Genomic DNA, 15,251 nt, shown 5'->3' on the forward strand with positions numbered 1-15,251 from the left:
TTGGTGGTCTCAAGAAGCACCTAGAATTGACAAAGCCTGTAGCCAACTGCATGTGTTCTGCAGGTGATAAAGCAGCTCCACATCTTCTCTGTGACTGTCTTAGTATGGAAATTTGTTTTCACATAGATTTAAAATCCAAATTTCTTGTTTGATGCTTTGTCAAGCAGAAATAAAGTCTAAACAGATGCTGCATGAGGGCAATTCAAATACTGTCTTATTTGTCATTTGGTGCTGTGGGCTGGCATCTTTCCAAGTGTGCTTTTTGTGTGGCTTGCCTCACTTTCTTCCTTTATTCAGAGGTGTATTTTGGTTTCCCACCTATCTGCAGTTGCATAACCCTTTTTCTTTCTGATAGGACTGCGCACCTTTGCCAGCTACCAGAAATGCTTAACATGGAAAAAACCTTTTATTACAGCAAGGTATTTTTAGCTGTCTTAAACAGAATTTAGCGGGAATAGGGAAAGGACAAAGAACAGCCAGTATTGAATCATCAGCCAGGTCTTTAGGCTACCAGCGTGTGCTCCTTGAACCCCTCCTGCTTCATGTGTCACTGGGGTAGCATTTGGTCTACTGTTGGTAAATACAGAAATACTATTTATATGAGACCATTAAACCACCTTTTGTTAAAAGAACTGTGTGACAGCTAATATTTGAAGTGGCTAAACGATACTTCCCTAGTGGTGAAAGTAAGGCCCCCGGGAATATGCAGTACCCACCTCTTGAAGGGAATAAATTATTTTCCAGTTCAGGCTTAGCTGTAGCTTCTTCCAAGTCTGATTTCACCCTGATCTTGCTATTAAAGAAAAGTGGTTATGGATATGATTGATCTTTGACATTCCATTTATAGCTGAAAAAGTCAGCATGCCAAAATTATGATGTAAGCTGCTCGGACAAACCAATGAAATGTTCCCTGAATGTTTAACTTTGGAACGTGGCACCTTTGCATCTACAGTGCAAGCTCTGTGCCTGTATTTATATTGTAAGTGTAATGCTTCTCAAAGGTAGTCGTGGCTTTTGAAGTTGGCAGCTGTGGGATTTACCAGAAGTTAGTGTCCTATCTTAGTACATGAAGCCTGGGTTTGAATTAGCTTCTGCAATTTCATAGCTAAGGTTTTGTAGTCAACCTGAAGTTCCTAGATGGTACCAAAAATGTATAGTTGAAATGTTAATCATCATCTTCAACGGTGTTGTTGTTTCTGTTAATACAGTAACTATGGTGCCCTTTTTGATGACAGCATCAAGTTCCAGAATAAAGTAAATTATGTTTACAGGGTGGATTTGCAGAAGCTCCTCTTACAGCTGAAGAGGTTTCTGTCTTAGACCAGAGGAGGAGACAAAAGCCACGTCTTAGATTAGACAAGAAAGTAATAGAGTTAAATACTGTGAATTTGAGACAACACTTTCAAAGCATAGATATATACAACATCATAAACAGAGCTGAGGGGCGAGAAAAAGAATGGGAACTGCACATACTCACTTGCTTTACCTGAGGGGTAACATGGTTAATATGAAGCAAAAAAGGACTAGTAACAGATGGAGTGCAGTGAAATACACCAGTGACCACTGAGGAATGTGATCCTGGATGTTATCAATCATCATATCAAGTTAGTTCTGATGCTTAACTACAGCTGCAATAGTATGCTAAAAGTTGATAGTACAAAATATTACTGGAACTGAGAATAAAGTTAAAAACTTGTCAGTGCTATGTGTGGTATATGTAAACTTCAGTAAAGGTGTTAATGGTCTTCATGCTTGGAGCAAGATGGGGCTTCCTGTATCTGCAGGACTCCACATTTGGGTGGGTGCCAGCTATTTCTTTGTATAAGACTTACCTGTAGTTAATGTAGGAGTAAAATGCTGGTTATGCTGGTTTGATTTCCACTGGATTCTTTCTAAACCTTAAGCGGCTCTGGCATTACCAGTACCTTGGTCCTGAAAATTATCATTTGTCACACCAGTACAAATACAGAAAACATCTATATGATGGTGCTATGTAGTTTCACATAAAACATGAAGACTGAACACTGACTGTTAAACTCTGCCTGAGCATGCTTGCTGGGAGTATAGCACTTAAAACATTAAAGTACATCATTGTGTCCCTGAACACAATTTCCAACTCTTTAAAGAGACCAAACACAATTTTATGTGATAACTACTTCTGTACTAACTGCATTTTGTTTTTTCTCTTCCTTTTAGCTTTACCTTCAGGCCAGAATGAAAGGAGATTGGGCAAGACTTGTACGTCCTACTCTTCAATTTGGTCTTATTGCTGCATCTATCTATGTGGGTCTCTCACGTGTTTCTGATTACAAGCATCACTGGAGTGATGTTTTAACAGGACTCATTCAGGGAGCAGTGGTAGCTGTGCTCATTGTAAGTAATTCCTGAGGGAGGGTGGGGTGTGTGTGTTTTAAATGCTGTTTTTTATAAACAGAACCTTAGAATTGCAGGCTGGGTTCTGTCTTCCTAATGTTCTTAAAATTGGTGGAGATGGGTAACAACTCATTGAACTGGGTGTAGCAATAGCACTTCAGTGAGGCAGACTCTGCAGCAGACTCTGGGCCAACAATGACGTAAGTGGCTGTTTTAGCTGTTAGCCAACATGAACTGCCCAAGAGCTTTTCTAGTAACCAAGATGGAAACAATCAGCTGCAAAACTGTGTGGGGCCTCTATACAACCATACCTTTTGCTTCTAGCCAAATTCTAAATCTCAAGTACAGTAGCAGAGGACAACTGGGTATGAGGTAAGCAGGGGAAAAAGGATAAAGGCCTTTATGGATAAGAACAGCATGAGAGTGTCTGCCTCTGCTACCTTTTGCAGCCTGTTTGTTCAGTCTGAGGGGAAACTAAAACCCACCATCATGTCTTATGTGCATTTTGAGTGATAAAAGGGTGTTTTACAACAGCCAGCACGTGAAGCTTAGCTGTAGTGATGAGTGAAAAGCTTTCCCAAGGAACAGAGAAACAGCTGAACTTTGAGCTGCAGGGCTGGTTGAATTGTGTTGTGCTGGCTGTAATCAGAGTTGATACATCCATGGGAAAAAGGACAGATCAGAGAGACTTCTATTTTGGAGACATGAGCAGCTTGAGGTCATACTGAAGAATTCAGTGACCAAGAACTGGGGTTGACCTGCCAGAACCACCTCCAAGATAAAAGCTTTCTCAGCTGAAAGTCAGAAGGGTATGGTTCGTTTCAAGGCAAAACTTTACTTGTTGCTATCAGTCATCAAAACACATTTTGGAGCAGCTCTGAGAAACCTTACATATTGCATTAGCTGTTAAGTGGCTGCATGTTGACTAAAAAAAATCCTACACCTCACTTTTGAACGCCTTTTCTTAGAAAAGATTTTACAGGGAATGAGAAACATCAGGAACATCTGGGACAGCACTTTTATTAGGAAAACAAGCTTAGTGAAGGGTGTTGGGTGATTATCTTAGAGCTGCTTGGTAATAGAAAAATGAGTAGAAAGTGGCATTACAGTGAACAGAATTGAAAAGTAAGGAAATCTTAAAAATACAGTCCCCCCAAACAGAACCCTTGTCTGAAAGACCTGAAGAGTTCAGCTCCAGAAGCAGAAAGCTGAGGTGAAAGCATGCTGGGGCAGCAACTGCAAATGGAGAGGTAAATGGAGGGAGTTCAGCATTAAGCACAAGCTGTAACTCACCTGCCACACAGCTGAAGCAGTGTGCTGTGTCACCAGCCAGCCCTCAGTGTGGGGGTGGGTTTCTGCTGCTGCCCTGAGCTGTTGTGCAGTTCTCAGGTTTGCAGTGCAGGGAAGGGGTGATGTAGGAGGGGAAGGGATCACATATATGGCACTTCATGCAGCACTGTACCCAGCACGCCTGCCGCTGTGACTTGGTGAAGCTGGCACTGGGGAGAGAACAAGCTGCAGGATTGGATCAAGGCACCTGTCTCATAGTCAGTCAGTAGTGTGAAGGGACTGGGATGGTGTGTTCACAGGATTGCAGGAAAGGACAGTGTAGGTAGAGTTGGTGTCACAGCTGCTGGACCTGTGGCTGAGACATATTGGGGAGGGAGCAGCTCTGAACCTTGCCAGAGAGAGGAAATCCAAGCTTGGTTTAACCAGCTTTTAATGACATGCATGTGAGAATGACATTCAAGAATAAGTTACTACTGAACCCTCTTCCTTAGCTAAAGCACAAGCTCTCTTGTCTTGTTCCAAGTAAATTGCTGAATAATTTTAACCATACATGTGATCTGGGCCCTCAGCAAGTGTATCTTGCACCTTCATTTAGAGTTGGTCAGACTATGGCTATTGTAATGCAGCAGTGCTTGATGACGCAGTTAGAGCACTTGGCACACAGCCTTGAATTTGGCTTAAACCATCAGTGGCTAAGTGGTCAATAGGGGATGGGGAGAGAGCTGGAGAAAAAGCTATTGAGATAACAGGTGCCAGAATTTTATAGGAGACTTTCTAGCGATTTTCTCATGTTTGAATCTGTTTAAACTTTTGAGTTCTGACTGTGGAATTTACCTTCTGCTAAAGCATTTACCCATTGTTTTAAAGACTTAAAAATGCAGGAGCTTAACACTAATTTGTTCATTTAGGTTGTGTATGTGTCTGACTTCTTCAAAGTGAGAGGGTGTACATTTCAACCGAAAGAAGATTCCCATACAACTCTCCATGAGACTCCAACAAATGGAAATCATTTTGGCAGCAATCATCAACCGTGAAGAATGATGCACCTCACCTGTCTATCTCTGAAAGGAAAATGATTTCATCTGTCTAACTATGTAATATAAGTAAATGCCTTTAAAGGACTGCTGCTGCTGCTCCTGGATGCTCACTTTACCTGTATATAGTAACACATACCACAGTTATTGTACATCTAAACCTTAAATTTCTGTTGGTTCAAGCTCTTGCTTAAAAGGAAAAAGCTATTAAAATTGTAAATTTTTATTGAAAACATGGTAACAGTTATTACATACACTGCTGTTTGTACATGCCTTATTGCAAGAACTACGGTTTAAATACACACCATTAAAAGAAATAATGACTTGAGATGGAAGTAGCATGTGATGTTGATGGACTTGTTCCATGCTGTGACTCTAGTACTGGTTTTGGAAGATGCTTTCTGTTACAGGTAAAGGCTTGCAGCAAACACAATATCTCTCTTGATTTTTGTAATCCCTATTAAAAAGGAAAACAATTCATTAATATCCAGCAGTCATAAGTGACACAATCACTATTTTAAGGACAGAGGCAGGTAGTACTTTTCAGTAGAGAAAGTATTACAAGTCTTAAATGGAAGTCATTGTACACAGGTTGAAGTGTCAGCATGTATGCAAACACTACCTCTTTAAGTCATACTTTAATACAGAAGTTACCTGGAAAGGCAGCAATGATGCACCTTACATTCTCAAATCATTTACCCACACCCCCCCTGAGTGCCATCCTACCAGAGCTTCCCCCCTTCCATGCTTCCTTCATACACTTTAGAATTACTCCTTACACTGTGGAGTGACATACATACCCTCTGCAAACTTATTTTCCAGCTCTGTGTTTCCAATGGCTTTTGCAGCCTGGCACATCTGCCGAAGCAACTCTTCCAGCCTTCTCATGCAACGAATTATGCTACCTGTATGAAAAAAAGTGAGGGAAAATGTTTAATCCCCTGCCACATTATGTCACTGAATAATTCAGCTGCATCAGCCCACTCTGGACCAAAGCAAGAGCTCCTTCTCCAACCCTCTTCAATTTATCTAGAAGCTCAGGGTATGAACAGCCATATGTCTTAAACTTGGTTTCTGTTTTAACAGTAAACCTCTCCATCAGGCCTTGAATCTATCTCCAAAAGCTTGTCCTGTTCTTATTCTAACTCAGAGGACTTTATGGGCCCTTTAGTAATTCCTAGAGGAGTTTTCTTTCAAGCACTTGTTAAGACTTCCCTCAAAAACTATATAAGTTTGGGGGATTCATGCACATAGGTTTTGTGGTGGGGGAATGTTTATTTGATAGTTCTTCACTTGGCAGAACCAGTGAGACAGTGTGATCTACCTTACTATTCCTGTGCCACTTAAGAGTCTGTGGAGCACTCTACCACCCAACTGCATGCTTACAGTAATGCACACAAGCTTAGTCTTGACATAGCTCCTGCACTGCAACCCAGCACCCACTGCAGCTTGTTACACATTCCTCCTTAAAACTTCTCAAGTCACTGTAGCAAGTCTCACAAAATGACCCCAATGCTTATGCTATTCCAGCAGCATGCAAGCAGCATGCTGGTTGGCCATTTCCTCCAACAGACCGTCAAAATTATTATATGCAATTGTCATAGGGTAAATATGGGACAAAGGGATTGAGAGCAGCCCTGCAGATAAAAGACTTGGCAGTACTGCTAGATAAAAGATTTGACATGGTGCAGTGATGTGAACTCACAGCCCAGAAGACAAATCGTACCCTGGGCTGCATCAAAAGGAGTGTGGCCAGCAAGTGGAGGGAGGTGATGCTGCCCTTCCGCTCTGCTCTGGTGAGACCCCACCTGGAGTCCCGTGTCCAGCTCTGGGGCCCTCAGTACAGGAAAGACATGGAACTGTTGGAGAGGGGCCACAGGAGGCCACAGAAATGATCAGAAGGGTGGAACAGCTCTGCTGGGGGGACAGGCTGAGAGATCTGGGGTTATTCAGCCTGGAGAAGGCTCTGGGGAGACCTTGTGGCCTTACAGTACTTAAAGAGGGCCTGGAAGAAAGATGAGAACAGACATTTTAGCAGGGGTAATGGATTTTTACCAAGGGATAATGGTTCTAAACTGAAAGAGGGGAGATTCAGACAGAGAGGTGGCAGATGCCCCATCCCTGGGGGCATTCAAGGCCAGGCTGGACAGGGCTCTGAGCAACCTGATCTAGCTGGAGATGTCCCTGATCGTTGCCGGGGGGGGTTGGACTAGATGAGCTTTTTATGATAAAATGAAATACTAATTCTAGACAAGGCTTAACCTCTGGAGAGAAACTGTCCATATCAAAAGAATATTATACAAAACTGTTGGGAAAATTAGAAGTAAAATAACACTTCTAAAATACACTCTGGTAGAAGTAGCCAATGTCAGCTTCTACAGTAAGAATAGTTCATCTGTAAAAACTAGTGCAATGACATGAGGTGAAGAACACTACAGAGGTGGTCTGTTGGACACAAAGCACAGAGCCAAAGCGAATGGCAGTAGCTCCCTGAGCACAGGCACACTGCCTTGTGGCAGGTCCTGGCTCAGCTCCCAAAGATCCTGCTCATCTCCATTTGCAACCACTGCAGGGAGTACTCAGCAGGGTAGCTCGGGCTGTTACAGGCATACTTTTTTTTTGTGCGTGAAAAAAACTTGCATTTTTGGATTAGATGACTATTGCCTATACTTATTTCCACAAAGCAAAGCAGTCAGTCAGTCTGGAACTGATTTAGAGGACATTTAGCTCAGTCTTCCCTACAGCCTTAAAAAGCTTCTGTAATTACTATTCCTTCCATACACATTTCAGCTTAATGACAACTCATTAGCCAATCAACACTGCTCCAATCTGTGGCAAACAGACTTGCTCTTGGAGCACTTGGGCTTACTGTGCAACACGAAAAGGCAGACAGTTAATTAGCACAGCAACTGCACCCAAAAGAGGTTTCAGACACATGACCATTTATACTAATTAAATGACAGAACAGCAGCTATCTTTGGGCTTGTGAGAGTGGAAGCATACCATCAACTGAACATTTCTGACTAGAAAAGTTCTGCTCCTGCCTGTTAGCCTGGATGGCAGTACAAAACTGAACATTAGTCTCTCACAGTCTTTCCCAAAGCACTTTTAATAAGTTTGGGTGGTGTGGTGAAAAACTAGTTTAAAAAGAGTGGTGGCTTCTAATGCACAATTTTCTGCTTCCTTACTAAAATCAGTGCAAAACAGTGAAGTTGGGACTCCCTGTAATAGCAGCAACTCACTATTACTCACATTGCATTGCTCAAAAGGCAAAGAGGAAAATACACATGCTTTAGGAGCTTTAACAAGCCATCATGCTATACCTCATGGTAACAACATCTACCAAAATTAAGACAGGAAGCACTAATACCTAAAATGAAAATTTGTACTTAAGATCAAAATAAGGATATTGCCGGTTTTGGGTGGTGTTTTGTTGTTTGGTTTGGTTTCAGTTTTTAATATTATTTTTTTAAATTTCTTTGGATTCACTAGAGCAACTTGGCTAACCATGGCAAAGTTCTCTGGGATTTAGTGACAACACACTGCATCTACGTTGAGTGTAACTAGTAGTGGACATCTGAAGTGCTTTCCTTCCTTTAGGACAATGCACAGAAAACCAGCCTATTAAATGGTAGGGGAAAAATCATGTGTCAACCCCTGCCACAGGAGCTAAACTTCTCAAAATAGGCCGGTAAGATCTAATTTAGAGAGAGCTAGCACTGTTGACTAGGACAAACCTGACTGACTAGGCTTAGCCAGAATACAGTTAAGGAAAAATGTTACTGCTCTGTGTATTCTGAACAGTCAAAGGCCAATGTGAAAACAAAGCCAGCTACCAGTTCTTTTGTGTTCCCCTCACTCAGGGCCCATCTGCAGCAGATGTAAGGCTCAGACTTTCTTTGCAGTAGGAAGAATCTGCCGAATGCAGAATCAAAGACTGCCAGGATTCCTGTTGCTCGCAAGCAACCTGCTTTACCATGTTCCTGGGTCTAGGGACTGGCTTACGAAGTGCAAGAATTCCTTTGTTTTAAGGGCTTCCATTTGCAACTGTACGTACAAACAAGAAAACAGCATTTGAGAGAGGCAAGACAATGGTGCCAGTAACAACTTCCTAAAGGATCTTCAAATGTCAGTCATTACACACAGACTTTTAAGAGTGGTGCACCATCCTACTGGTGTTCACAGCTGTCAGCATAGCTGGTAAAAGATGAAATTAGGTTTTTCATTCTGGTTTGACCTTCAGGTGGATGGCTTGTCTCTGTAAAAAGTAACCGGGCTTTAAGTCATTCTACTTTTAAAATAAAGAAAACGAAGTACTCTTCCTCAAGGGGCAGTTTCCAGCATCCCACTTCTGGGAACAATAACCCAGGTGACAGGTTACATCTGGGCCTTTCAAATATCCGCATTGTACTGCTGTGATGAACCATCCAAAACAGGGACTTGGTTACCACCTCCTGCTTCTGTTATCTTTAAGACAGCACGAGGACAGCAGGAGGAACTTCCAATTTATGAAGTAAATAAAACACTCAACTGTAATGAGGACAAGCAAAAGAGCTGCAAGCATTTGGAACATGGAATTTTTCCCTTTGACTAGGAAAGCTGTTACCTTTTGTTGCTGAGTTTTATAGAAAGCTTTTTAAATGTAGAGAGATACGACTTTTAAAAAGTCTTCTGAAGATCAGAATCTTTCAACAGTGCAACTATAAATTAACATATATAGTAAACAATTTTTTTTTCCCACTTGGTCTCAGCTGTGTAAATGCTTGAATACATCTGAGTTAGTAAGTTCTGTGATCCATTGTAAGGTTATTCAGAATTACCACTTCATGTTATGGAATTACCACCTCACATCTCCTAAAGAAAAACGGACAAACATACCTTCAAAGACATCAGTCATTTTGCAGATGTGAGCAAAGTTAGCTCCATTTGCCCACGTATACACAACATCCATTAGGTTGGGTCTGAAAGAATTTAAGTAATTTTCTTCATCAATTTCCAGTTTTGCTTCTGCTGACACCTTGGCAATTCTTTTTGCACACTCCTTTAAAATAAAATATTTTAAATTTGTAATATGCTTAGGCAGATTAAGTGCCTGACCAAGAGAAAGGCTTGTACATTATGAGGTACTGCATACAGGATGAGGTTTCCTTTTCAGTGTAAAATTATACAGAATCAGAAAGTAAACCACTGTTTACATTATTAAGTCTGCCTGCACTAACAGCTGACAGTGTACTAAGCAAGCTTATAAAAGCTTGTAAAGGCATATTCTAAATTAGCATAAAGATTTATTGCAAACAAGATAATGCATTATTACACACAGCAAAACTACGTGCAGTCAGTGCCAACCAAATTCACTGATGATCCAAAATCAAGTCTTCATTGTGCCCCTGTTACGCTTTACTCATACGCTTAACTCATGTCAACATTAACCCTGAGGTCAGGCAGATTTCTAGCGGACAGATTACCTGCATTTGCCGAAGTGGTCCTGCCAACTGCTCTGTCAATTTTGGCATTTCACTGGACTGAAAAAGAAGATATGGAATAATTTCATGTGCTCCCATACATTTGCTCTACACCAAATTAAATGCAAACCCAGAAGTTCAATGTGTACTTGTGCCATTCTAAATTACTCTAATGACTTCTCAAATCCATCATCAAACACTGAAGTTTACTGAATTCCCCAGGTACCTGTTCCTCCTACTAAATCAGAATATTAAATCTTTCTGTGCAGTATACCCACAGTATGAAAAAAACACCTGTTTTCTGAACACTTCCAAAATTCCCTCTGTTTCACTGTTTCACAGTTCTGAATGGTAAAAATGCTGACCGTTTACTACTTTAACTGTTACAAGCTTTTCTTCAAGAATATAAAAAGAAATACTTTTAATAACTTAAACTTCAATGGTTACGTATGAAAATATGGGTATTCAAATACAGCAACATTTCTATGTTCTACCTGTTTAGATCTGAGTGCAATTGTTGAGTGAACCACAACGTTTTATTCTAACAATTACTTACCTTGGCATCCCCTCTACTAACAAAAATGATTTATTAGCATCTGCTGCTAATGCACTTCCCACATTTATGACCTGAGTGATACATCTTACTAGCTATCTGCAGTAACACTTCATATGGAAGTTTATTTTTACTGTATTTTCCTGATGACACTAAACTTCTATACAACTTATGGATATGAAAACAATAGCATTTGGTACAAAATGCCTAGGTTTTTGCCTTTAATAACATATGGTCTGTTTTTAACAGTTCTTTTCATGTCAATTCCATGTGGTACTGACATTGCTATCAATCAAGGGTACTGTCCAAATAACATCACATGGGCATATCTCAGAGTTAAAGATACCCTCACCCCAGAGTGTAAGAGCAGGTATTGTTAACACTCTTTTTCAAATAATCATTCTACATTTTAAATTATAAGGATGTGTTTGTGTATACACACATAAATACAAACATGGATGCTGAGAATCTATTAATATTGCTTCATCGCATGAGGAGGCAACAATTGTAGATTCATTACAAGCACTGAAATTTTACACAACCTTTGACATGTCACTCATGAGGAAAGATATTTTTGCACTGAAGCTGCGATGCTTTTACTAAGTTCAATGGGAGTTCATGTCAAACACCTTAGCAAAGGACAAAAATGTACGATGGCCTGTACTGCTATGACCAACTTCTGAAACTGAATTAAAATCAAAACTGTTGGCAGTCAGAAATGTCTAGAATTCATGAACTGAAGAAGTAACTCACATTCTCTTGAAAGACGAAACAGCTCAGCAGCGCAGTTGCCTGTTCTGCAGATAAGTCATTGAAGAGACCATTGAACATCATTTCTGTCAGGAGCAGTTCATCAGCACTAAAACAGAGAGAAGCAAGCTCAGGGAAAAGACTTACTAAAATGCAATTTTCAAATGAAGTACCACTAATCTGTTTTGTGAAGCAACTTGATATAGATTAAGAAACCATACCTTCTTAATTTTTCTTATGGGAACAACAAATACTAATACATTGGCTTTTTAAGGGGGATGCTAATAAATAAGAGAGAGAGTACTTTAAAGAAACTAAAAGCTCTTACTGAACTACAAAAAAATCTCTCCTGATAGTTCTTAAAAGTTAGTATTAACAGTTGTTTTGGTCAGTTTTTACCACACAGGATGTCGAGAAATTGAAAAGAAACAGAGAGTTTGGCAGCTTACAAGAAGGCTAAAATTGGTACTGCTGCTGCTCAAAGAAGATTCAAGTGGACATTTCCAAGATACTGAAGAGAGGAACAAGCTTGCTTCAATTTACATGTAGAATAAAGACTAACTCATGAATTATAAAAGGAAGTGCATGATATGGATACAAAATCCAAACACTATTTGGATAAAATGTCAGATTGTTGCTAAGACGGCATCTTTATTTTTGGAGTTTATCACATAGAGAATGAGGGGAAAAAAGCAGGTATTTTTACAAAGAAAGTGTAACTCATCAGCAAACCGTTCCTGAAAGTCAAGAAGTTGATCAATTTTGATTCAGCTTCCACATTTGCTATCAATTTTTGCAGGGGAAAAAAAGGTATTAGATATCAAACAAATACAGGCAGCACCTTTCAGAGTGCCTGCAAGGCAAGGAGTACAGCAGTCACTGTAACTTTTAAAAATACACCATTTATCAAAATCTGAGTTACACTCAAAGTCTGATTCATTAATTTCCGTGGAATCTTTACAATAAGTTTCAATATACACATACCTGCTAAATGTATTCCACTAAAATGCATGACTTCCACAGGTTTGTTCCAACAGCCCTATGGGAGCAATTAAGCTGTATTCCAAAACTGTCAGTGACCTGGTAATTGCTGACAATCACCGTTACACCCGTTTGTGAGTGACTGTACTAAGAGGCTTGGGAAGTGGAACCATAGAAAATGAGACCATCCTCTCATGCAATGCACAATATAAAATGACAACTAGTGCTATTGCCTAAGCTGTGTAAGAAAATAGCTATTGTTTTGATATTTTTATGTCCATGGTTTAGGTTTAAAATCTGTTGTCTTTTGTCCTTAAGTTGCTGTCTTTATTGTTTCAATTGGTGTATTACCTTTATGACACATATCACATAATCTCTGAAGAGTCTTTCTTCTAATAATCTCAGAAATTTAAAATATGAACATGACACACTAATTTCAGCAAAGATAGTAAACTGTGTACTCATCACAACAATCACATCACACAGCAACCAATTACCTGCTGATTTCACAAGCAACCCGTCCTTTCATCTCAATAACATCTGAAGATGTAGCAAACCCCAGTCTCCTCAAAACACGCTTGCGGCATTTGAGTTCATCCATTTGTAAGACAGTTCTGGCTTTTTTCAGTTCTCGTTTTGCTGCTTTAATATCCATAGCAATCTGGTGGGTCAGAATGAGAGAAATTACATGGTAATGGTTTAACAAATGCAACTGTTTGAAAGACATTGTTTCATTCACAGAAGGGCCTCAGAACAACAATATATGGACATACTAGGCAACACTGACTCATCTAACTCTCCTAAGAGGAAGGTTTAAAACAAATTTAAGAAAAATCATCTCAATTTACCCACTGGAAATTCTGTCAAGTTTGAGAAGTTAAGCTGTTTACACAGAAAAGGAAAAAAAAATGCAACCAGCTCACACCAAAAACCACAGAAGAAATTGTTGGTCAAAAAATGAGCACTCATCTTCTGAGACCTGTACTAAATCTCACCTAACGAACTATTCAATCAAAAGTAACCCAAAGGCATTATTTCCTGCTACTACATCTTCCGCAGCGTCTTGCAGTTTGTCACTGTCAACATCCTGTCAGCCGGGTGTATGACGCAGACACCCTTGTAGAAGTCTGCTTGTCCCATCAGGCAACTCTGTGCTGCCCACACCAGAACTACCTCACTTCTGTGCAGCGACTCCCAGAGAATCTGTTTTCTGAAGCAGCACAGAAACACAGGAGCTGCTTTTGTGAGCAACCAGCAAGGTACGACTCTATACAAAATAATTAAGTGCACAGCTTCCAGGCTGGGAGTCAGCTCAGGAAGCAGCAGTGCAATGATCTGCACGGTAAACTCAAGCTAGTAAGCCCCATCAATTCAACTTAGCTCTACACAATCATACTAAAAGTGGTAAGTTTCAATTACCTGTGAAGATTCTACCAACACTGTACTGCACTATGCCTATTCAGTGAAAAAGACCCTAGTGACACCTCTATAAGCTTCTAATCCCTGCTGAATTTTTCTGAAGAGCCTTCTTCAGATGTACTTCATATCTGTATCAATGAAGGGCATACCATCAACTCAGAATGTGAGATTCCATGATTTTACTGTATCTAAAAAGGATTATTTGGGTTTATTAATTTAAAAAGGATTATTTGGACTTTGCAATTAAAAAGAAAAGTAAGTAATGAGGGAACTATTGCTACTTCTTCAGCTGAGTATAGACAGAGTGTTGCTTTGTATTTTTACCTGTGCTTTTCTTTCACAAAGTTTGTATACAGTTTCCAAGTTGGGATCATTGTGAAGAGGATGTGAATACATCCTATGCTCAAATGCCTCTACTTTTTGGATTACTTTTTTCAGTCCTTGATCTTTGATGCCCATGTCATCAATAGGGTCTAGTAATGGTACTCCATCAGGAAAACGCTTCTGTACTTCCTAAAAAAAAATAATTTTGTAAGATTAATAAGCTAAACTATACTTTTAAAAATCAGCTGACACAACTACAGGGACAAAGAGGGCAGTACTGTAAGTTTGTTATGCAATACCTCAGCAGCTTTCAAAATAAGTTTAAAATGTCTGTTAACAACTGACACGCATTGTGACTTCCAATTCCTTTTAAGAACAGGCTGAAGATGCGACACAAGAGTTAGACAAATATTGTTAGAATAAGTTGTCTTGGGTTCAAGCCTACCCACTAATCAAAGCAGAGAGCTTACACAGCCTAGTGGAACTTACTTGTATGGATTTTAACACACTTTGCCTGTTATCAATCGGCCTCAGGTCCTTTGGTATGTAAAGTCGGACACTGCTGATAGCTGAGAGAAGATGTACCAAAACAGGAACAACCTATCAAAGAAAGTGTAGTAATGATAAACCAGAAAAAATACATTCATTATTACTGTTCCATAGCAAAGCTTTCCAAAGGAAAAGGAAAACCGAGTATACAAGGACACAGCAGTGGGCAGTGGGTAAAGCAGTATCAGAAAGCAGGAAAATGTGTGTAATGAGATAAATAAGAAAAGTAAGTTTGTCCAAATGGGAAAATTCTGTATTCAGTTAATCTGGAGAGAAGCTATGAGTGGAAAAAATTCAGGTTTTCTGTTACCTTGCCTCTTATCTACTGGAATACCTCTTATGATCCAAACCAGACAAATTATTGTCTTACACTTAACTAGGAATGCTAACAATAGGGAACATCAAATCAGCAAATACATATTCATAAATATTAAACCACGAAGACAGCATGAAGGATTAATACTGTATCTCAAGCTTTAAATGACCTCTGTGAAAAAAACATGCAGACACATTAAA

At 39.8% G+C, this 15,251-nt stretch overlaps 2 protein-coding genes across 4 annotated transcripts in view; one reads left to right on the forward strand and one right to left on the reverse strand.

The window, feature by feature from the left end:
* The window catches only part of PLPP1 (phospholipid phosphatase 1), a gene marked incomplete at its 5' end in the record, with an annotated part of 66,916 nt that extends 62,206 nt beyond the window's left edge, over window positions 1-4,710 (forward strand). For both annotated transcript variants that reach the window (XM_080362827.1, XM_080362828.1), the window contains 2 exons: window positions 2,197-2,373; window positions 4,572-4,710. In XM_080362827.1, the coding sequence (XP_080218953.1) occupies window positions 2,197-2,373; window positions 4,572-4,697 (303 nt within the window). In that variant the 3' untranslated portion in view covers window positions 4,698-4,710. The remainder of the gene's footprint in view (window positions 1-2,196; window positions 2,374-4,571) is intronic.
* Window positions 4,711-4,727: 17 nt separating this feature from the next.
* Window positions 4,728-15,251, reverse strand: part of MTREX (Mtr4 exosome RNA helicase) — a 46,826-nt gene continuing 36,302 nt past the window's right edge. Inside the window, exons 20-27 of one of the 2 annotated variants that reach the window (XM_080362826.1) lie at window positions 14,676-14,786; window positions 14,187-14,375; window positions 12,941-13,104; window positions 11,466-11,571; window positions 10,163-10,219; window positions 9,576-9,738; window positions 5,498-5,602; window positions 4,728-5,154 (exon numbers count right to left, since the gene is read on the reverse strand). In XM_080362826.1, coding sequence (XP_080218952.1) covers window positions 5,102-5,154; window positions 5,498-5,602; window positions 9,576-9,738; window positions 10,163-10,219; window positions 11,466-11,571; window positions 12,941-13,104; window positions 14,187-14,375; window positions 14,676-14,786 — 948 coding nt within the window. In that variant the 3' untranslated portion in view covers window positions 4,728-5,101. Of the gene's footprint in view, window positions 5,155-5,497; window positions 5,603-9,575; window positions 9,739-10,162; window positions 10,220-11,465; window positions 11,572-12,940; window positions 13,105-14,186; window positions 14,376-14,675; window positions 14,787-15,251 lie in introns of those variants that run through there. The other variant, XM_080362825.1, reaches the window with a different exon arrangement.

This window comes from Nesoenas mayeri, assembly GCF_963082525.1.
Source record: "Nesoenas mayeri genome assembly, chromosome: Z".
NCBI classification, from domain to species: Eukaryota; Metazoa; Chordata; class Aves; order Columbiformes; family Columbidae; genus Nesoenas; species Nesoenas mayeri.